The sequence below is a fragment of the Amblyraja radiata genome, chromosome 2 (assembly GCF_010909765.2).
Source record: "Amblyraja radiata isolate CabotCenter1 chromosome 2, sAmbRad1.1.pri, whole genome shotgun sequence".
Classification (NCBI taxonomy): domain Eukaryota; kingdom Metazoa; phylum Chordata; class Chondrichthyes; order Rajiformes; family Rajidae; genus Amblyraja; species Amblyraja radiata.
This window is the reverse complement of record NC_045957.1, coordinates 93767605-93790152: the sequence shown is the minus strand read 5'-3', so window position 1 is coordinate 93790152 and position 22548 is coordinate 93767605. Positions and strand designations below refer to the sequence as shown.

The 22548-nt window shown below is 44.6% G+C and overlaps 1 protein-coding gene across 2 annotated transcripts in view; it reads right to left on the bottom strand.

Annotated features, from left to right (window-relative positions):
* tpk1 (thiamin pyrophosphokinase 1) overlaps window positions 1-22548 on the bottom strand; it is a 354474-nt gene that overhangs the window by 251709 nt on the left and 80217 nt on the right. For both annotated transcript variants that reach the window (XM_033050403.1, XM_033050412.1), the window contains exon 4: window positions 7183-7252. In XM_033050403.1, coding sequence (XP_032906294.1) covers window positions 7183-7252 — 70 coding nt within the window. The remainder of the gene's footprint in view (window positions 1-7182; window positions 7253-22548) is intronic.

Here is a 22548-nt window from a genome sequence, read left to right as displayed (position 1 = left end):
TTTAAATGCTTTCAGTTTAATTAGTCAATCGTCTCTTGGGCTTGCTCCACAGCTGTCTTTAGTCTATCTCTCAGCTGTGCCCCGTAAATATTCTCTATCAGTCACATCATGTTTAATTATATATCCACATTGTGCCACATTAGCTTTCATTCTAAGTGCATTGTTATTTATTAACAACATTGAATTTCAAACATTGTGGGTTTTATAGCCTGTCCGCTCGAGTTATAAACCAATTTCATTGTTGTCATCAAATCCATGTTTAATATTTGGTCCGATTCTCTTTAGTTCTTTCATTTTTTTCTTTCAGCAACTGACAAAGTTGCAAAAGTCAGCATTTGTTACATTAATAATTTGGCATCTATTTATCTGTGGTTTAAAATATTGATGATAGACTTTTGAAGTTGTCAGTTTTTATATTTCTTTGCAATAATAACAGAATTCCCCCAATGTCACATCTCATTTGCAGAACCACATTCAGGCAGCATTTTCTTCCCATGATGAAGTATTTCAAAAGAGAAAAGTAATACTTTAGAGTTTGTATATACAGAGAAACCTTTGGCTTGTGTTGAATTTTCAAAGTACGCATGCATTGCCATCTTTTGTAACATTTAGTACCTACGTAGAATTTAAAACTAACTCTGTGATGCAAATGTAACAAAACAGAAAACACTAAAACTTAATAGAGAGGACTGCCTAATAAGCAATCACAACATTCCTCTATCTGAAAACTGAACTCTGCAATTGAACTCTTGCTGCAAACAACAATCCCCTTTTCAATATATAGCTGCTGGAACATGCAATTCAATCATAATCTCCACTTTGATATAACATTTTTGTACAATTGATTTAAATTCTGATTACTAACCAATCATTGTTTTCATTTGGATTTTGTAATAATGGGAGTTGAGATTTTTAAAATTAATTTTAGATTATGCGTACAATATCATTCTGATCTCATATTATTTTGAAGATCAAATGTAAAGGTAACAGAACTTTACTGATCTGAGTCCACATGTTACTCCACCTATTTCTACCAGCTATCTCACCTCTGCTGAGGAAAGATCCTGACCCAAAACATTGTCTGTCCAAATGCCTCCATGGATGCTGCCCGTAAATACCTGACTCTCACACATGTTAAGGTATAAGCATCTTTAATGTTCATTCCATTATCATCTAAGCAGTACATCATACATTCAGTCTACTGCAGCTACTGCAGACAGTAGGCGAGTTCTTACACTATAAAACATGCATTACGCGGAGTTATAATTACTAAGCATTCTGATTGGCTAACATGCAATAGCCAATCTACATCTCTTCTTGTAGAAATGAGAAAGCAACTAAGGTGCTTTAAACGATAAGCTGAGGGAATACTAGTAGTGTTAACCAAAATCGCCATATCTAGTGGGTGGCTTACTAACCCGCCCGGCCCTCGTGCGGTAGGGGGCTGCCTCATCTCCCTTTCCTTCCGAAAAGATGGGGACTGGGGTTGGTAATGCCGCAGGAGATCCAATGGGCCTGTGGGGAGAGACCGTCACGGGGGAACCGGGAGTGAATCGACACGGGGAACCCGGGGTATCGGTTACAACGGGAAACGCAGGGGCAGACCGACGCGGGGAGTGGGTGGACTTGGTCGCGGCAGGTGATGGAACAGCTGCAACAGGCGTCGGTGTGAACACGAGCAGTGCGGCATCAGGACCCGGAGGCGCCGGACGATGTTCCTTCACAGGAAGGTGGTGTTGACGGTTGCGTCGTAGAGGACACCATCGACTTCGACCAGGTAGGAGCGTGGTTCCTTAGAGGGGCCATGAATGTGTCCCAGTTTGGTATGTCTTTTGTCAGTTTGCAAGCGGACCACTTGTCCTTCTATAAGTGGTTTGAGTGGCTTGCTGGTTTTGTCGTAAAACCGCTTCTGCGTGTCGCGTTTAAACTGCACTCGTTTTTGTATCACAGTGGGAGAGCGGACCTGCGGCTGCAGCTGTTGCTGGGAGACAAGCAGTGGTGGACGCGTCTGGCGGGACATTAGCCATTGGGCGGGGGAGCCGAGAACACTGACACTTGAAATGTTCCGCAGGTTTAGTAGGTCCAGGTAGACGTCGGATTTTGCCAGGTAGGAGCGCTCCATGAGTTGTATAGCGCTTCAAATGGCGTGTTCAAATGGCGTGGACTGTGGGTACTCTAGGCTGCTGGTGACGTGATGAAAGTTCCACTGTTTGGCAAAGTTCTTGAACTTTTGACCGGTGAATTGAGTTCCGTTATCAGTTTGAAGGCGGACAGGTGCACCATGCACGGACAGGTGGATTGATAGTTTCTGAATCATGATTTCAGAGGTTTTCGTGGGCAGTAGGTCGATTTTGAACCAACACTAGTAGGAGTCTACCAGGACGAGGTAGTGCTTCCCGTGCCATTCAAAGATGTCGGCGGCCAGTGACGACCACGGAAGGGAGGGAGCCGGCTGAGGCAAGAGGGTCCAATTCTGTTGGTGTGATGTTAAACTGTTGCAGATGGCGCATGATTCCGTCTTATCGCGTATGTACCTTGTCATCCCGGGCCAGTAGATCATGTTCTTGGCCCCGATTTAGAGTGGCCTCTGTGCCGGGGTGGCCTCCGCAGAGTGGAGGGGATGACTGCCTTGTGGCCTTTGACGATTATTCCATTCTGTAGCACTAGTTTGGCACGATCCAGGAAGTAGGGTCGTATTTCAAACGGGGTGCTTGACTGTTTATTTGGCCATCCGTTCCTTATGACGGAGGTCAGCAGCTGTGAAGTTTTATCCGCAGCTGTGTGTTCGGCAAGGCGGCGTAGACGGTCGGTGGGCACGAACGAGACCTTCAGGACTGAGAATTCGTCCTGTTCGACAGTGTGCCGTTCGCTGGTAGTGCGCGGGGCTCTGGAGAGCGTGTCTGCGATGTGCATGCCTTTACCTTTCTTGTATACGATGCGGAAGTCAAAACGCTGCATCTGCATCATCATTCATTGTAGACGAGCTGGGGCGGCATGGATGGGCTTGTTTAGGATGGTGACTAGTGGCTGGTGGTCAGTCTCGACAGTGAAGGTTTTGCCAAAGATAAAGTCTTTGAATTTTGAGCAGGCGAAAGCGACGGCAAGCAGTTCCTTCTCGATTTGGGCATAGCGTTGTTCAGTGTCTGTTAAGTTGCGTGATGCATAGGAGACAGGCATCACGTCGCCGTCAGTAGTTGTCTGTAGGCACGCTGCGCCTAGCCCGTACTGGGATGCATCGCAGGTGACGGTGACTGGCAGGTTGAGGTTCAACTATGCTAGCGTTGGTGCGCTGACCAGCTGGAGCTTTAGTGTCTCGAAGGGTCTTTGGTGCTGGAGGTCTTTGTGGGTCAGTTGTCGCAGGGGGGCAGAAAGTTCGCTGAGGTTCGGAATGAATTTGCCCAGGTAGTTAACCATGCCGAGAAATTGTTGCAAGCTGGTGACGTCGGTTGGAACTGGCAATTCGTTGATACTGTAATCTTTAATGGATCAGGTTTTAATCCGTTGCTGGTGAATACATGACCGACGTAGGTGACCTCTGGAACCCGGAACTTGCACTTAAGAGGGTTGAGTTTAAGGTTGATGTCTCTGGCACGGTTTAGTTGGCGTCATGCTCAGCCAGATCGCAGCCGTAGACCAGGATGTCGTCAACAATGATGGCACATGGATATTCTGCGAACAGTTGTTCCATTGCGCGTTGAAAAACTTCGCTGGCTGAGTTGATGCCAAAGGGCATTCTTGAAAACCTATAACGGACAAATGTTGTTAGAGCAGATGATGCCCGGTCCAGTGGTATTTGCCAGAAGGAGCTTTTGGCATCAAGGACCGAGAATACCATTGCATTTCCAATTTGCACCGCCACGTCTTCAGTTGTTCACATCAGGTAGTGTGGCTGTTTAATTACTGTGTTTAGATCTTTGGGGTTGATGCAGACCCGCAACTCATCTTTGTTTTTCTTTGTGGATACGACCATGGTGGAGACCCAGTTGGAGGGTTCGCTGACCTCGGCAATGATTCAGATGGAGGCCATGCATTTCAGTTTGGTGTGTATTCTTTCCTGCATGCCATGGGGAACATGGTGGATCTCCCCCCCCCCCCCCCCCCCCCCCCCCCCGTAGGCATGCAGGGTCGAGGAGTCTTTTTTCATCAGTTCAGTGCTCCTGATCTTGTTGAACTCTCTGAGTGACATTACGTTGACAGTACAAAGCCACACACCTCGATGAACAGGATACAGACACGATGTTCGCCGCGATGAACATGATACACACACTGTGATGAACAGGAAGGTTGTCGCTGTAATTAAGATGGCTAGCATAGTGCACAGTAAGTCCTTTAAAAGAGGGGAGAGGGGGGGAGAAGGAGTGGAGAAGGAGTGGAGATAACTTTTAAGAAGCCAAACAACTTTTAATAAGCCAGAGATACACAGCTGCGAAGTTCGGCGGTCATTGAACATTACCGGTCGGTTATCCTTGGTTCTGAAAACTCCTGCTTACATTTTTTTTCGCCCAATGAGCCAATGAAAATGCCTGGTCAGCAAAGGCGATTAACTAAAACTATCTACGACTACCTTGACTACCCATAACTACATGGCGATTCCACGACAACTGCACCTATGACTCCAGGATTATTGATTTTCTCCATGGCGACCAACTTTTGCGGCGACCATACTGAGGCCGCGACTAGTTCCCAGAATGCGGGAACTCCTCGCGACCATGAAGGAGACTCACCAGAGACCACCAGCGAACATGTGGCGCCCATGTGGCGAGCGCGGTCTCCTGCACTCGCCTAAAAAGTTGCCTAAGTGGGTCAGGCCCATTAAGGATCTGTGTTATCAATGATACACACATATAGGATTAAGCCCCCCCCAAAAAAAAGAACCAGAATCAAAGAAAAAATATCAAGAGATAATGCAATATTTTTTCCAGTTTGAAGCAGATCAAAAACACCGCGCGTCCATACGTCATCACACTGCGTGCGTCACCTCAATGTCACGCCGCAAAGTTTTCTGTAACCTGATACGTCACAGGTGCACTTCTACAAGTGCACAGTAGAGAGCACGCTGACCGGTTGCATCATGGCTTGGTTCGGCAACTTGAGTGCCCAGGAGCGGAAAAGAATACAAAAAGTAGTAAACACTGCCCTCATCGGCTCTGACCTCCCTACCATCAAGGGGATCTATCGCAGTCGCTGCCTCAAAAGGGCTGGCAGCATCATCAAGAACCCACACCATCCTGGCCACACACTCATCTCCCCGCTACCTTCAGGTAGGTACAGGAACCTGAAGATTGCAACGTCCAGGTTCAGAAACAGCTTCTTCCCCACAGCCATCAGCCTATTAAACTCAACTCAAACTAAACTCTGAACATTAATAGCCCATTATCTGTTTATTTGCACTTTATCTGTTTTATTTATTCATGTGTGTATATATTTAGATAATGGTATATGGACACACTGATCTGTTCTGTATTCATGCCTTCTATATTCTGTTGTGCTGAAGCAAAGCAAGAATTTCATTGCCCTATCTGAGACGCATGACAATAAACTCTCTTGCATCTCTTGAATCTTGAATGTCAATGATGTCAGCAGTCGCCGAAAAAATCGCCAAGTGGGACAACTCTCTTTTGAAAGCATCCAGAGAATTGGCCTCCACTGCCTTCTGAGGCAGAGAATTCCACAGATTCACAACTCTCTGGGTGAAAAAGTCTTTCCTCATCTCCATTCTAAATAGCCAACCCCTTATTCTTAAACTGTAGCCCCTGGTTCTGGACTCCCCCAACATTGGGAACATGTTTCCTGCCTCTAGCGTGTCCAATCCCTTAATATTCATATGTTTCAATAAGATTCTCTCGCATACTTCTAAATTCCAGTGTACACAAGCCCAGCCGCTTAATTCTATCAACATATGAGAGTCCTGCCATCCTGGGAATAAACCTGGTGAACCTACGCTGCACGCCCGCAATAGCAAGAATGTCCTTCCTCAAATTTGGAGACCAAAACTGCAGACAATACTACAGATAATTATAGACACTGGACTGTGTAGACCAATTACTTCACTTTAATCGTCAAGAATTGAAGTTCTCCTAATTATGAATTAAAAGCCATTTTAAATTTCAGCAATTTCAGGCAATATGACAATAATTTACCACCTATCTCTGCACCAACATTGCACTCCATGTGAAGTTCAATAGCAGAAGTCAAACATGCTGTGATTTCTTCTGGTCTATGCTTGGGGGTCTGTCACAGCAATGGCCCAATTTAATCTGATTGGGAGTCTACTCCTGTAGATGAAGGGGGAAAACTAGATAAGTTCTTTTCAAATTTAGTTTTTAAATTTAATTTTAATCAAAAAAAAAGTAAAAAAATACATTGTTTTAATTGTCAATATTAGTTTTTCATAATTTGTATATGTATTTGACTATCAAGGACCTTTAAACATTACCTTGATGGGATTTAATGGAAGACGCCCTGAATTTCATCTTGTCTGTCTTGGACCACCTGCAGCTCTGACTCACTGCTAACATATCACTGCATTCCAGTGGATGCCAGGGTCAACTTGTTCATTCATTCACAGCCAACCGAGGAAAGTGTAGTCGATAGGGACTAAAGTCTGACAGCTGAATCCAGCCCGATTCAGTGAAATGCAGTTTTATATATTCATAAAATAAATAAATAATCTAAATGCACAGGATGAATCTTCCAGGCTCACACTCTTCCCTGGCACACGTTTAGATGACCCAGCAGGTTTCACATATTTATTGCATTTGCTGCACAGCTGAAGGAAATTGTATTTTACAGCAAAGGGAGAAAAGTTGAACTCATAATTTAGAAAAGAAATTGTAGACACAAGGTTAAGTGCTCAAATATTATGTGATGCTGTGGAAACACAAATATTTATCAGTCTGCCTGTCGTCTCCACATGTTCATCAGACTTTATACACAAGAAAGGTGTATGTCAGGAAAGTCAATTTGAAAGACAAATGAAGAAAGGCATCGAATACATTCACTCTGCCTATCCTTAATTTTTTTGATTAGTGTTTTTCAGACATATTGACCAAGGCAGAATTACTTTTTTTGACCAAAGGAATCCATAATTGCCTCAATTTCAGACCATGGCATTCAATGCATAAAACATTACTGTAAACATAAAAAGAGAACTGTAAAATAATAGAACACAAATAGCTTTACCTTTCTTGTCTTCCCTTTGTGTGTTCGTAGAGTTGATTTGCTCCACCATCAGCACAAGCTCGAAAAACCGCTTCAAAAATAGACAACAACAAAAATTAATTATATAGTCAATTTTATTTTCCAAGAATTATATCTTTGGGATAGCAGCAAACTTATAGCATGTAGTATGTTTTGGTTTATTCAATCAGACTACAATATATCAAAAGAGGCACAAGGAACTGCAGATGCTGGAATCTTGAGCAAAGCAAAAATTGCTGGAGGGAATGCAGGAGGCCATTTTGGGTCGGGGCCCTTCTTCAGACTTTATCAATGTCAGATAATATATCAAAGGCTTGGTTCAAAAACACTTACTTAGCCTGTCATGGTGCATTGCTTTCCACAATGTTGAGGAATTTACCAAAAAGCATCTCTAAAAAGCGACCAACATTGCAGCGGCCTCTGCAGTCCATCTGTCTTTTTTTATTTTTGTCCCGTTGAATGTATAGTTTGTTATGGGTTTTATATAGTTTTTAGTTATTATAGTTATATAGTTTCCAGTCGCGGAGCCTGCGGACTTACCATCATGGGTCTGGCCGGCTTCGGAACGTGGAGAGCTGTGGTGGCGCGCTGCTACGACCCGACTCCGGAGCTCGGAAGCTCCAGCCGCAGGTCTGGTGGGCGGCGACATCGGGAGCTCGCGGGTCCCTAGTGGGAGACCGCTTTTCGGAGCTCCCGTAACGGCAACTTCTCCCGCCCGAGTTGCGGGGTTGAAAATGACCCGGAGCGGGGCTTGCCATCGCCCGCCGAGGGCTCCAACATTAAGACCCAGAGCGGGGCCTTACATCGCCCCGCATGGGACTTGCCATCGCCCGCCGGGGGCTTTCACATCGGGAGAAGAATGGAACACAGGGGAGAGCCCAGACTTTGCCTTCCATTACAGTGAGAAGGAGATTCACTGTGATGGATGTTTGTGTAAATTGCATTGTTTGTGTGTCTTGGTTCTTTTCTTGTTGTATGACTGCAGAAACCAAATTTTGTTTGAACTTCTTTTGAGGTTCAAATGACAATAAATAAATTGTATTGTATTGTATTGTATTGTATTGTATTGTGTAAAATTGGCAAAGAAAGCAGTGAATTACACTTACTTCTGAAATATTTAATAATTATATTAAAATTTAGCATTTAATTTGTTACCGAAAAGTACAACAGCAAACCAGTTCTATAAAATTAATGTGGATGGCATATATGATTCGTCGAGTCACAAAGGGTGGTGGGTGTATGGAACAAGCTGACCAAGGAGGGAGTTGATATAACACAATGTTGAAGAACCATTTACACAGGTACATGGACAGGACAGGTTTATAGTTCCATGGTTTTTCTTTGCAGCCCTTTTTTAAGACACAACAATAACCATCCTCCTGTCTTCCAGATTTCACCCTCACATTCATCACAATGCTAAATAAGAACACTGAACAGAGGACAGCACAGCACGAGAACCTGCTGCACTGTGCTTCGGCCCACAATGATTGTCAAACACAATGCCAAGTTAAACTGATCTCATCTGTCTGTATTTGATACATATCCCTCTATTCCCTGCACTTCCATGAGCCTATCCAAAATCCTTTAAATACCACTATCATATCTGCCTCCACTACCACCCCTGGCAGTGCACTCTAAGGCTCACTACTCTCCGTGTAAAAAACAGTCCTGCATATCTTGATTAAATTCCCCCATCCTCACATAGCTACCTCTTCTAGTATTGGACATTTCTGACCATCCACCCTATCAATGCCTCTCATAATTTCAAATACTGCTCTTGTCCAACTTCAACCTCTGACGTTCTGGAGAAAACAATCCAAGTCTATCCAATCTCTCCCGCTCGCTGAAACCCTCTAATCCAGGCAACATTCTGGTAAACCTCATTTGCACTGCCTCCAAAGCCTCCACATCTTTCCTGTAATGGGGCGATAAATACTTGTTTTTGATCATTGGAACAAAACAAAACGTAAGCAGTAGTTTTCAGAACCAAGGATAACCGACCGGTAATGTTAATGTCTGCCGAGCTTCACAGCCGTGTATCTCTGGCTTAAAAGTTGTCTCCACTCCTTCTCCCCCCCATCTCCCCCCCCCCCCCCTCTCTCCCCCCCCCCCCTCTCTCCTCCTCTTTTAAAGGACTTACGTGACCCTTCCCGTACACTGTGCTTTCACTGCGTCTTAATTACAGCGCCAACCCTCCTGTTCATCGCGGTGTGTGGCTGTATCACATTGGCTTTACACCGTGTGAATTTCACTCAGACAACGCTCCCCCCGCTTGCCCTGTCCCCCGCCTGCATAACGGGCTCGTGAAGGAAGCAATGTGTGTGTGTTCCACTCTGACAGTCGCCGTTCCACATGACAAAAATCGCCTAAGTGGGACAGGCCCATAAAGGAATTCAGCATGTCCCCAATGATTCTTACCAATTCCTGCAGATGTACCATAGAAAACATCCTAAAGATAGACACAAGATGCTGGAGTTTCCCGACCGGAAGCGTCACCTATCCATTTTCTCCAGAGATGTCATCTGACCTGTGGAGTTATTTCTACACTTTGAGTCTATCCTTGGGGTGAACCAGCATCTGCAGTTCCTTGTTATTACAATATTATTATAGAAAGTATCCTATTGGGATGTATCACAACTTACTCTGCCCTAGACGGCAAGAGATTGCAGAGAGTTGTCGATGCAGTTCAGTCCATCATGCAATGCAGCTGAACTCCCAGCCTACCTCAGGCCAAAGTCAGAATAGCTTTGTGAAGGAGCGCTCATGCTCAACAAATTTGCTGGGATTCTTTGAAGAGTAAATAGCAGGACAGACTAGGGAGAGTCAGTAGATGTTGCTTACTTAGATTTTCCGAAAGCCTTTGATAAGGTCAGTGGAATTCTCTGCCTCAGAGGGCTGTGGAGGCAGGTTCTCTGGATGCTTTCAAGAGAGAGCTAGATAGGGCTCTTAAAAATAGCGGAGTCAGGGGATATGGGGAGAAGGCAGGAACGGGGTACTGATTGGGGATGATCAGCCATGATCACATTGAATCATGGCTCGAAGGGCCGAAAGGCCTACTCCTGCACCTATTGTCTATTGTCTATTGTGCCACACATGAGGTTGCTAAGGAAGATGAGAGCCCACGGTATCAAAGGTACTATCACGGATAGCAGGTTGGTTGGATGGCAGATGACAAAGAGTGGCAATAAAAGGGGCTTTTTCTGGTTGGCTGCCAGTGACAAGTGGAGTTACACAGGGGTCAGTGCTGGGGCCGCTCCTCTTCACGTTGTATATTAATGATTTGGACAAGGGGATTGAAGGATTTGTGGCCAAATTGGCGGATGATACGAACATAGGTGGAAGAGCAGGTTGTGTATCAGGGACACTGCAGAAGGACTTGGACAGGTTGGGAGAGTGGGCAGAAAAGTGGCAGATGAAATTTAGTGCAGCAAAGTGTGGAGTCATGCATTTTGGTAGTAGGAATAAAAGCATAAACTATTTTCTAATGGGGAGATCATCCAGAAATCGGAGGTGCAAAGGGACTTGGGAGAGCTGGTGCAGGATTCCCCAAAAGTTAATCTGCAAGTCGAATCGGTAGTAAAGAAAGCAAACTCAATGCTAGCATATATTTCAAGAGGGCTTGTGTACAAAAATAGGGATGTAATGCTGAGGCTCTATAAGGCGCTGATAAGGCCGCATTTGGAATATTGTGAGCAATTTTGGGCACCATATCTGGTGGAAAGGATGTTTCCACTAGTGAGAGCGTCAAGGACTAGAGATCATAGCCTCAGAATTAAAGGGCATTCTTTTTGGAAGGAGATGAGGAGAAATTTCTTTAGGTGGTGAATCTGTGGAATTCTTTGCCACAGAAGGCTGTGGAGACCAAGTCAGTGGATATTTTTAAGGTAGAGACAGATAGATTCTTGATTAGTACAGGTGTGAGAGGTTATGGGGAGAAGGCAGGAGAAGGCAGGAGAATTGTGCCAGGAGAGAGAGATAGATCAGCCATGATTGAATGGCGGAGTAGACTTGATGGGCCAAATGGCCTAATTCTACTCCAATCACTTATGACATGACCTCACTGCTGTCCTTGCACTTTTTTTAATCTGATGTAACACTATATTCTGCACTCTGTTTATTTTTCTCTTTTTCTCTTTGCATTCCCAGTTATAGTTGTGCATGATTTTTGGTTTGATTCCACCTAGGTATGGTGTGATTTGACTGGATAGCACGCAAAACAAAGTTTCTCACTGTATCTCATAACAAATGACAATATCATGAGAAAAAGAAACCAATACCAATGTTTAGTACACTTATTCCTGAGTAGTATGTGAAATGAAAGGTGGTGCAGCGGTAGAGTTGCTACCTTACTGTGCTTGCAGTGCCAGATCCCTGGGTTCAATCCCGACGACGGGTGCTGTATGTATGGAGTTTGTACGTCCTCCCCGTGCCCACGTGGGTTTAGGCTGAGATCTTCAGTTTCCTCCCACATTCAAAAGATGTGCAGGTTTGTAGGTTATTTGGCTTGGTATAAGTGTAAATTGTCCCTAGTGTGTGTAGGATAGTGTTAATGTGCGGGAATTGCTGGGTGGCCCAGACTCGATGGGCCGTAGGGCCTGCTTCTGAAAGTAGGAATTATGGTTTGTATTGACGAAAAATTACCAAATTATTTGACGCTTTCCCCAGTGTTTAATGCTGTTGAGAATGAATTAATCATCACTGACGATTTATTTTGCAGTAAATCATGAAATTTTGTAATTTGTATTCATTTATAGTATATTTCCCCATAAATGAATGACTACATTTACCTTTTGAATTCAGAAATTATCCAGACATGTTCACTCAGTAGCAGGTGGAGGGAAATCAGCTGGTGATGGCGTTTGTTTATGTTCCGTTTCTCATCGTTCTGCCACCAGATGGTAGCACCAATGTGATTTCTCATTCTCTCGGGTGGAAATAAAGTGTGCGGTATGTTTAAAAAGTAGGATTTTTTTCTGATTTACGTAATCTCTGAAATTTATGTTGAGGTCAGAGTCGGAGTCGGGACTTTTTTACCGACTCCGACTCCAGTAGCACCAAATTTTCTCCGACTCGGACTCGACAACTCCGACTCCACAGCCCTGCCTACCCGTCAACCGCGTTACAATGACATCACAATGGGATCCCGAATCTCATTTATATACAAAATCGCGATTTTCAAAAAAACTATGTATTAATCAAATTCTTCCATTTTCACTAACACCTAACATTTAGGTTATTTTTAAGAAAAAACACAACTTTTATTGAGAATTTCATTAAAAAAACGTTGTGATTTTCATTGTGGGAGGGGGGGGATAGGGGGGAGATGCATTATTTTTTTAATTGCGATTTTCATTGTGGGGGGTGGAATAGGGGGAGGTTTCATTTAAACAAAAAATATTGCAATTTTCAATGTGGGGTGGTGGGAAAGGGGGAGGTTTCATTAATAAAAATAATGATTTTCATTGTGGGGGGGTGGGATAATGGATGGTGAGGAGTGGGGGAGCAGGGGGGATAGAGGGAGAGGAGGGGGGTAGGGAGGGAGAGGGAGAGGAAAGTGGGGGAGGTGAGGGAGAGTGGGGGGTTATCCTCGCTCTGAGAGGAGGGCAGTGGGGGGAGGTGAGGAGAGTTTGGGGGGGGTGGGATAGGGGGGAGGCGAGGAGTGGGGGAGCAGGGGGATAGTGGGAGAGGAGGAGGTTATGGAGGGAAGGAGTGATTGAGGGTAGGGGAAAGGAGATTGGAGGGAGAGGTGAGGGAGGGAGGAGGGGAGGGGAGGAGGGGAAAGAAGAGGAATGGTGAAGAGGAGGGGGTGGGAGTGCTGGGGGGTGAGGGTGAATGGAGGAGGATAGGGGTAGAAAGAGGGATGGCAAGGTAATAGAGGAGGGGAGGGGAAGAGGGAGGAGGCGATGGAGGGGGTGAGGGGAGGAAGTAGAGGAAGGTGGGTGGAGGGTTGGGAGAGGGAGGATAATGGAGGAAGGGAAACATGATGCAATATTGACCACCACGTGCCTGGAGGGAAGCAACTCCAGCAACTCAAGTAGCTCAGTATTGTACCAGACAGCCTGCTAGATTCTAGCATTGTTTTTCCTGCTAATGTCAGAATAACTGGTCTGTAGTTCCTTTTCCACATTTTCTCTCTTTTTACTTAAATTGGAGGAGCTATATTTGCCACCTTTCAATCAGTGGAACTGAAATTAATGCATGTTTGGACAATGTTTGGACGGTCTGAGTGCAGGTAGATGGGACTAGGGGAGAATAAGTGTTCGGCACGGACTAGAATGGCCAAATTGGCCTGTTTCCGTGCTGTAATTGTTATATGGTTATATGGTTATAGTCCAGAGCTCCTGGCTTAGGAAGCCTTTTTTGAGCTGTACCTATCAGACACCTGTGGGAGTTACACCTGGTGGCGTCATGGTAATTTCCGCTCACTAGAGGGAACTGTTGGAGATTCTTTTATTAGAGACTCCAACTATGTGCATATCGATAGAGCAGTCGAATCTCTGATTTAATGGGGATATGCTTCTTTTAATCATATGAACATAATCATATTGTCTGTGACAACACCTGGCAGGGTTGCAGTATTTCTCCCACTCTGTCTAGCGGACTATCGGGAAGAGGAGACTCCGATTATAATGCCGGCTCATCCGAGCCAGAAGCGCTCCAGTCCTTCCCTGTAATACTCCGTTGGGGCTCCAAAAGGGAGCAAGGGCTCGGAGTCACTAGCAGGTGCAACCTGTCTGGCAAGTATAATGATGATACAAACAGAGCACCGATCTGCACAGCTGGTCCCGGTGCGGCTGCTGAAGGGAGCAGCCTGACAAACCCGAGTCGGGGCAAAGTCAAAGCCAAGTCTGTGGGACAAGTCTTGTCGGATGATTTGGGACATCTATGGCAGATGTGATTGCACGTTTGTCTCAATGAGAACATCTGATGAATCAGATGGTGGCACAAGAAATGCTCCGTGTTACAAAGGCATGTCAGGCAGCAGCTCCTGGTTCAGGGTTGCAATATTCCTCCCACTCGGATGAAAGGAGTGGTGGAGATGGTGCCAAAGTATTTGCACATATGCCTGTGGCAGCTCCTGGTTCAGGGTTGCATAAGTCCTCCCACTCGGATGAAAGAAGCGATGGAGCCAAATATTATGCTCCATATTACGGAAGCATGCACAGGCAGTTCAACTCATATGCCTGTAGCTACCCCTGGTTCAGGGTTGGAATATGCCTCCCACTTGGAAGACTATCGGAGATGGTGTCACAAAATATGCTCTGTGTTATGGAAGCATGCACAGGCAGTCGAGGCATATGCATGTGGCAACGCCTGGTTCGGGGTGCACTATTTCTCCCACTCTAAGAGAGTGTCAGAGATCAGTATGGAACTGACACCGAACATGACTCCAAACATGACTATGTGCCTTAATCCCATGCTTTAATGCATGATGTGCGAGAATCGCATAAGGAAGAACTGCATGCTCTTGCCTCTAAATTTGCTGTTCCCTCGGGGACGGACAAGCCACTACAAGAGGAGATGGCCAGCGGCATCAGCTATCTAACAAATATGACAAGCATGACAGACAGGGTCTGCAAATAGAACTTCGCTGAAGCTCCAACAAGCAAATCGACCTGGGGTCAGAGACGCTGGTAAGTAAGGTCTCGTTATTAACCTCCATAAACTCCGAAATGGAGCAGTCTGTCGGCCCAGGTTTGGGCTGTCTTTGGGATAGATCAGGTTGATGTAGAGACATTGGCAGGGTGCCTTGCATAATAACCTCTGTAAGATCCAAGTAGGAACAGTTTGGTTACCCTGGTTCGGGGTAGACCACCATGGAACTGGCTGGCCATAGGGGTCATAGTGACCAGGGAAGCATTGCCTCATCATCTGTGATTGAGGTTATCAGACTGCTCAGTAGAATGAAGTAGTTGAAGTCTTCCTCAACATATGGTTTATTTCTCCTAGGTTAGTAGAGTTGCTGGTTCATTGGAATCATCATTGCCATCCTCTCTGGGATAAGTAGTTACCAGCTTGAAGCTGGTCTGGCATATAATATAATTTTTATCTGACCTGCAGGTTCATGTTGTGAATCAACAATGTATTTATAATAATCCATAGGCTCTCAATACCAGTATTCCTGATTGAGTGTTCAAAAGGGAACTGCAGATGCTGGAATATCGAAGGTACACAAAATTGCTGGAGGAACTCAGCGGGTGCAGCAGCATCTATGGAGCGAAGGAAATAGGCGACGTTTCGGGCCGAAACCCTTCTTCAGACTGATAGGGGGTGGGGAAAGAAAGAAGGACAAAGGGAGGAGGAGGAGGAGCCCGAGGGCGGGCGGATGGGAGGAGACAGCTAGAGGGTGAAGGAAGGGGAGGGGGGGAGGGGACAGCACGGGCTAGCCAAATTGGGAGAATTCAATGTTGATGCCAAGGGGACGCAAGGACCCCAGACGGAATATGAGGTGCTGTTCCTCCAATTTCCGCTGTTGCTCACTCTGGCAATGGAGGAGACCCAGGACAGAGAGGTCGGATTGGGAATGGGAGGGGGAGTTGAAGTGCTGAGCCACCGGGAGGTCAGGTAGGTTATTGCGGACTGAGCGGAGGTGTTCGGCGAAACGGTCGCCCAACCTACGCTTGGTATCACCGATGTAAATCAGCTGACATCTAGAGCAGCGGATGCAGTAGATGAGGTTGGAGGAGATACAGGTGAACCTTTGTCGCACCTGGAACGACTGCTTGGGACCTTGAATGGAGTCGAGGGGGGAGGTGAAGGGACAGGTGTTGCATTTCTTGCGGTTGCAACGGAAAGTGCCCGGGGAGGGGGTGGTGCGGGAGGGAAGTGAAGAATTGACGAGGGAGTTGCGGAGGGAGCGGTCTTTGCGGAAGGCAGACATGGGGGGAGATGGGAAGATGTGGCGAGTGGTGGGGTCACGTTGGAGGTGGCGGAAATGGCGGAGGATTATGTGTTGTATTTGCCGGCTGGTGGGGTGAAAGGTGAGGACCAGAGGGACTCTGCCCTTGTTGCGTGTGCGGGGATGGGGAGAGAGAGCAGTGTTACGGGGTATGGATGAGACCCTGGTGTGAGCCTCATCTATGGTGGCGGAGGGGAATCCCCGTTCCCTGAAGAACGAGGACATTTCCGATGCCCTAGTATGAAATGTCTCAATGTTCCTGATTGAGTGTCGGGTCGAAGAGATTGTGTTGTGCACTCTGGCGACTTAGACATGTGGTTTCAGTCAAAGGACTGCGAGGTAATTCCTGATTCAGCTTTGCATTATACTAATTTGCACTATGAGGGAAAACGCTGAGTTGACAGGGAACTCGTATTCCCACATCTAAGGGAGACTGTGGTTATCAGCTCTAGTCATTAGGTTCTGATTATATGTTATCAGCGAAATGTATGAATAACTAGAAAATGCATCTTCAGAGGGTAGAAAAGCTAAAAAATTTCCGTCCGTATGGTCAATAGAGGAACAGGGGCTCTGAGTGCAATCAGTGACAGCTCATCCGAGGATGAGTGGTCTGGCCAAGGACTAGAGGGGTATATTTTCAGATACTTCTCAAGATTACAGAAACATGGTGCAGGCCGAATCGGGTTAGCATTTGGCTAATCTGATCATGGGTTTACTTACCCAGTTTAAGATGGATGATTGGCTTTCTGCAATTTAACTGATTCAGAGAATCGATCTTGTAGTTGCACACGCTGCCAAATCTATACACATGAGGCACAGATCCTGCTGTCTTGATAACAAAGCTAGTGGTGAAAGCCTATGCTGCCCTACTCAGATTAAAGGGCATTCAAGTTTTAGGTAATATGCAAAATTTGCAGCTGATAAAACTTATGGGTTATCAGTAGATACCTTTTGCGATATTACAAATGAGGCAACATGAAATTTAACAGTGCCAATTTTGCCTATTCATTCACACCATGGTAAGGCGGCTGAAGCAACTCTTATTTACTCAGTCACGAGTGACGGCTGGGGCAGCCTGTCTTCTCGGGCAGCTAGCTCTGCACGATTGTATGAGAAGCTTGTGAACAACATTTGTGAGTTAATTTTAAACGGAAGTAACAGAGGTTTGTGTGGCTTTCAGTTTGAGCCTAGAGAAGCGTTTATGTGATAGCACAATTGACATTGCTTGTCATTCTCTATAGTACCATAAGTGGGACAATAAATGATTGGTTATTCACCCGCTGTTCACTAACGTTTTGCAGGGTGTCTTTTATTTGACCACTCTAATAGCCTGCACTCATTGTAGCGTGCGATGTATATCAGTAAATTATTATGCAAATATTCTTCTCCTTTTTCCTAATGGGAGCAGTATTTTAAGATGATTATGCTTTCAGCAACTGATCTTAGCATAAAGAACACAGCCTTTACTCAATCTCTAGCTTGGTCTCTATGTCATAACGGACATTAGGGTAGCTTGGAAACATAGAAACATAGAAAATAGGTGCAGGAGTAGGCCATTCGGCCCTTCGAGCCTGCACCGCCATTCGATATGATCATGGCTGATCATCCAACTCAGTATCCCATCCCTGCCTTCTCTCCATACCCCCTGATCCCTTTAGCCACAAGAGCCACATCTAACTCCCTTTTAAATATAGCCAATAAACTGGCCTCAACTACCTTCTGTAGCAGAGAATTCCACAGATTCACCACTCTCTGCGTAAAAAATGATTTTCTCATCTCGGTCCTAAAAGACTTCCCTCTTATCCTTAAATTGTGACCCCTAGTTCTGGACTTCCCCAACATCGGGAATAATCTTCCTGCATCTAGCCTGTCAACCCCTTAAGAATTTTGTAAGTTTCTATAAGATCCCCCCTCAATCTTCTAAATTCTAGCGAGTATAAGCCAAGTCTATCCAGTCTTTCTTCATATGAAAGTCCTGACATCTCAGGAATCAGTCTGGTGAACCTTCTCTGCACTCCCTCCATGGCTATAATGTTCTTCCTCAGATTTGGAGACCAAAACTGTACGCAATACTCCAGGTGTGGTCTCACCAAGACCCTGTACAACTGCAGTAGAACCTCCCTGCTCCTATACTCAAATCCTTTTGCTATGAAAGCTAACATACCATTCGCTTTCTTCACTGCCTGCTGCACCTGCATGCCTACTTTCAATGACTGGTGTACCATGACACCCAGGTCTCGCTGCATCTCCCCTTTTCCTAATCGGCCACCATTCAGATAATAGTCTACTTTCCTGTTTTTGCCACCAAAGTGGATAACCTCACATTTATCCACATTATGCTGCATCTGCCATGCTTGCCCACTCACCCAACCTATCCAAGTCACCTTGCAGCCTCCTAGCATCCTCCTCACAGCTAACACTGCCCCCCAGCTTTGTGTCATCCGAAAACTTTGAGATGTTGCACTCAATTCCCTCATCCAGATCATTAATATATATTGTAAATAGCTGGGGTCCCAGCACTGAGCCTTGTGGTACCCCACTAGTCACTGCCTGCCATTCTGAAAAGGACCCATTTACTCCTACTCTTTGCTTCCTGTCTGCCAGCCAGTTCTCTATCCACTTCAATACTGAACCCCCAATACCATGTGCTTTAAGTTTGTATACTAATCTCTTATGTGGGACCTTGTCGAAAGCCTACTGAAAGTCCAGATATAACACATCCACTGGTTCTCCCTTATCCACTCTACTAGTTACATCCTCGAAAAATTCTATAAGATTCGTCAGACATGATTTACCTTTCATAAATCCATGTTGACTTTGTCCAATGAATTCACCACTTTCCAAATGTGCTGCCATCCCATCTTTAATAACTGACTCTAGAATTTTCCCCACCACCAATGTGAGACTAACTGGTCTGTAATTCCCCGTTTTCTCTCTCCCTCCCTTTTTAAAAAGTGGGGTTACATTAGCTACCCTCCGGTCCTCAGGAACTACTCCAGAATCTAAAGAGTTTTGAAAAATGATCACTAATGCATCCACTATTTCTGCGGCTACTTCCATAAGTACTCTGGGATGCAGCCTATCTGGCCCTGGGGATTTATCGGCCTTTAATCCATTCAATTTACCTAACACCACTTCCCGGCTAACCTGGATTTCACTCAGTTCCTCCATCTCATTTAACCCCCGGTCCCTTGCTATTTCCGGCAGATTATTTATGTCTTCCTTAGTGAAGACAGAACCAAAGTAGTTATTCAATTGGTCTGCCATGTCCTTGTTCCCCATGATCAATTCGCCTGTTTCTGACTGCAAGGGACCTACATTTGTTTTAACTAATCTTTTCCTCTTCACATATCTATAAAAACATTTGCAGTCAGTTTTTATGTTCCCCGCCAGTTTTCTTTCATAATCTATTTTCCCTTTCCTAATTAAGCCTTTTGTCCTCCTCTGCTGGACTCTGAATTTCTCCCAGTCCTCTGGTAGGCTGCTTTTTCTGGCTAATTTGTATGCTTCATCTTTTGTTTTGATACTATCCCTGATTTCCCTTGTTATCCACGGATGCACTACCTTCCCTGATTTATTCTTTTGCCAAACTGGGATGAACACTTGTTGTAGTTCATCCATGCAGTTTTTAAATGCCTTCCATTGCATATCCACCGTCAACCCTTTAAGAATCATTTGCCCGTCTATCTTGGCCAATTCACGTCTCACACCCTCAAAGTCAACTTTCTTTAAGTTCAGGACCCTTGTTTCTGAATTAACAATGTCGCTCTCCATCCTAATGAAGAACTCAACCATATTATGGTCACTCTTGCTCAAGGGACCACGCACAACAAGACTGCTAACTAACCCTTCCTCATTACTCAATACCCAGTCTAAAATAGCCTGCTCGCTCGTTGGTTCCCTCTACATGTTGGTTTAGAAAACTATCCCGCATACATTCCAAGAAATCCTCTTCCTCAGCACCCCAGCCAATTTGATTCACCCAATCTATATGTAGATTGAAGTCACCCATTATAATTGTTTTACCTTTGTTGCACGCATTTCTAATTTCCTGTTTGATGCCATCCCCAACTCCACTACTACTGTTAGGTGGCCGGTACACAACTCCCACTATCGTTTTCTGCCCCTTAGTGTTTCATGGGAGCTTGTTATGGGAATAATCTCATAAGCAAAATGAGCAGGATTTCGTACATTTGAAGTTGACAGCATACCCACCAGAGCAGAGATCGGGGATGTCATTAGGTATACAAGTACACTGAGTTTGCTAGTACCTATGAGATGAAAGATAGTTTCTTTTTTGTCATTCAATAGTCTCAAAATATTGCTGATGGCTCATTAGCAGCCAATAGAATGGATTTTCCCTTTCATCATACAGCAAGAGGCTTACATAGTGCGTGTTAATAAATTATAAAATTTGGTTGAATATGTCTGTGTATTTGCAGATAGAATTTTGCACAGTTGCATGAGTTATTGTCCAACTCAATAGTCTATTGGGACTACGGTCCGGTTAAGAACAATGGCATGTATACAAGTTAGCATCATGATATTAATAACCCATGTTTTTTCCTACCATTAATGGTTTATCTGTTTCAGTGTTTCACACACAGATTGGGTTACTGTATGAAACCACAGAGCTTTGAAGTCTTCACGTAGTCACACGTGACTTCGAAATAAAATAGAAAGATTAAACAAGAATTTACCGTTTGAAGTTTGATCTTTATTTTATGCGAAGTTGAAGTGAGGGATTACGTGCCCTCCACTCCCAACCCTACTTCTCATAAAGATCATTCGGTAGTTCTAAGCTCGTTAATCCTTCTAGGTTAGGTCAGCAACTAGTCTATGGTTTTATACAGCTGCTCTGAAGATTGACGCGCATGCGGGCTGGCGGGCTCTTCGCGTAATCCCTCACTTCAACCTCATAAAATAAAGATCAAACTTCAAACAGTAAGTTCTCGTTTAATCTTTATATTTATACTCACAAAGAGGACTTCTCTAAACTAGGTTTCTAATGACTCTGAACTAACCAGCTGTTTATCACCTTATTTCTCCATCCCATTCCCATTCTATCTTCAGCATTCTTTTCTCTTCCAACGAAGCCCATTGTAAGACAACATCTTATATTCAGCAAAACCTGTCACAAGATAAACTTTGCAGTTTAATATTTAAATTAACAATGCCAGCTAATCAGCCATTCCAACACTATGCCTCAATTTCCCTTTTTTTCAAATTCTGGCTGTATTTTACTTCCGAAAGTATTATACTATCCAATTCAGCATGAGGAAATGCAAATGTCAGATTCCTTGTTTTCAAGCCATTCTGACTTTTTTTGTTATCACACAGCAAAAACCTGTGTGGCTAACTTCTTGCCTCGAACAGATGTGCAATAAATTGGACAGTCATAGATTGATACAGTGTGGAAACAGGCCCTTCAGCACAACTTGCCCACACTGGCCAACATGCCCCAGCTACACTCATCCCAACTGCCAGCAGTAGGTCCATATCTCTCCAAACCTGTCCTATCCATGTACCTGGCTGCTTCTTAAATGTTGGGATAGTCCCTGCCTCAACTACCTCCTGTGGCAGTTAATTGCATACATCCACCGGCCTTGGTGTAAAAACGTTACCCCTCATGTTCCTATTAAATCTTTTCCCCTTCACCTTATTTCAGCAAACTACAGCGATAATGGCTGTAGCTGGGTTAAACAACCTTTCTCTGCCGTCTCTGACCTATGCTCACACGAATCCTTCCTCAGCAAATGTTCTGTGCTGCACACTTCAGTGCACAGCTTGCACGGCAAGGCTACTAAATGGTTAAACATTTGAGCAATGATCAGGAACTCTGAGGTGCTGGAATCTTAAGCAAAAACACAAAGTGCTGGGGGAACTCAGCAGGTCAGCCAGCATCTTTGGATTTGCGATGGATAGGTGATGTTTTGGGTCAGAGCCTTTCTTCAGACCAAGAACTCTGATCCAAGAATTATATCTTTGTAGTCTTTACTCTGAATATTCTCCTTGGACTTTGACCATATTTACAAGTAGGCTCTCATTCCCTCTGACTTAAAACATATATTTTCTTATCCATTATCACAGTAATTTGAAACATGCCCACTAGTTAACAGATTATCTTCCTTACTTTATTTCAGGTATAAGATATAACAAATGCAGTCATCATTTTGCTCCTTTTTTGAAGATAGATGACTCCTCTATGTGGTCGGCTAAAAAACTGCCAAAATAGATTTATTAAACAGTAAATGAATAAGTGAACAGAATCAATGACCTACTCCAGCAGAGAATGACTCAACAATCCCTCTGGTAAGAAAGAAAATAACAAATAGTTACGCTGGTCACATCAATCAGCAGTATAAAATAGATGAGAGACAAAGTTTCTGATCATTAACCTTTACTCAGGAGAGGGAGATGTTGCAGAGCATACATTAACATTGCACCAT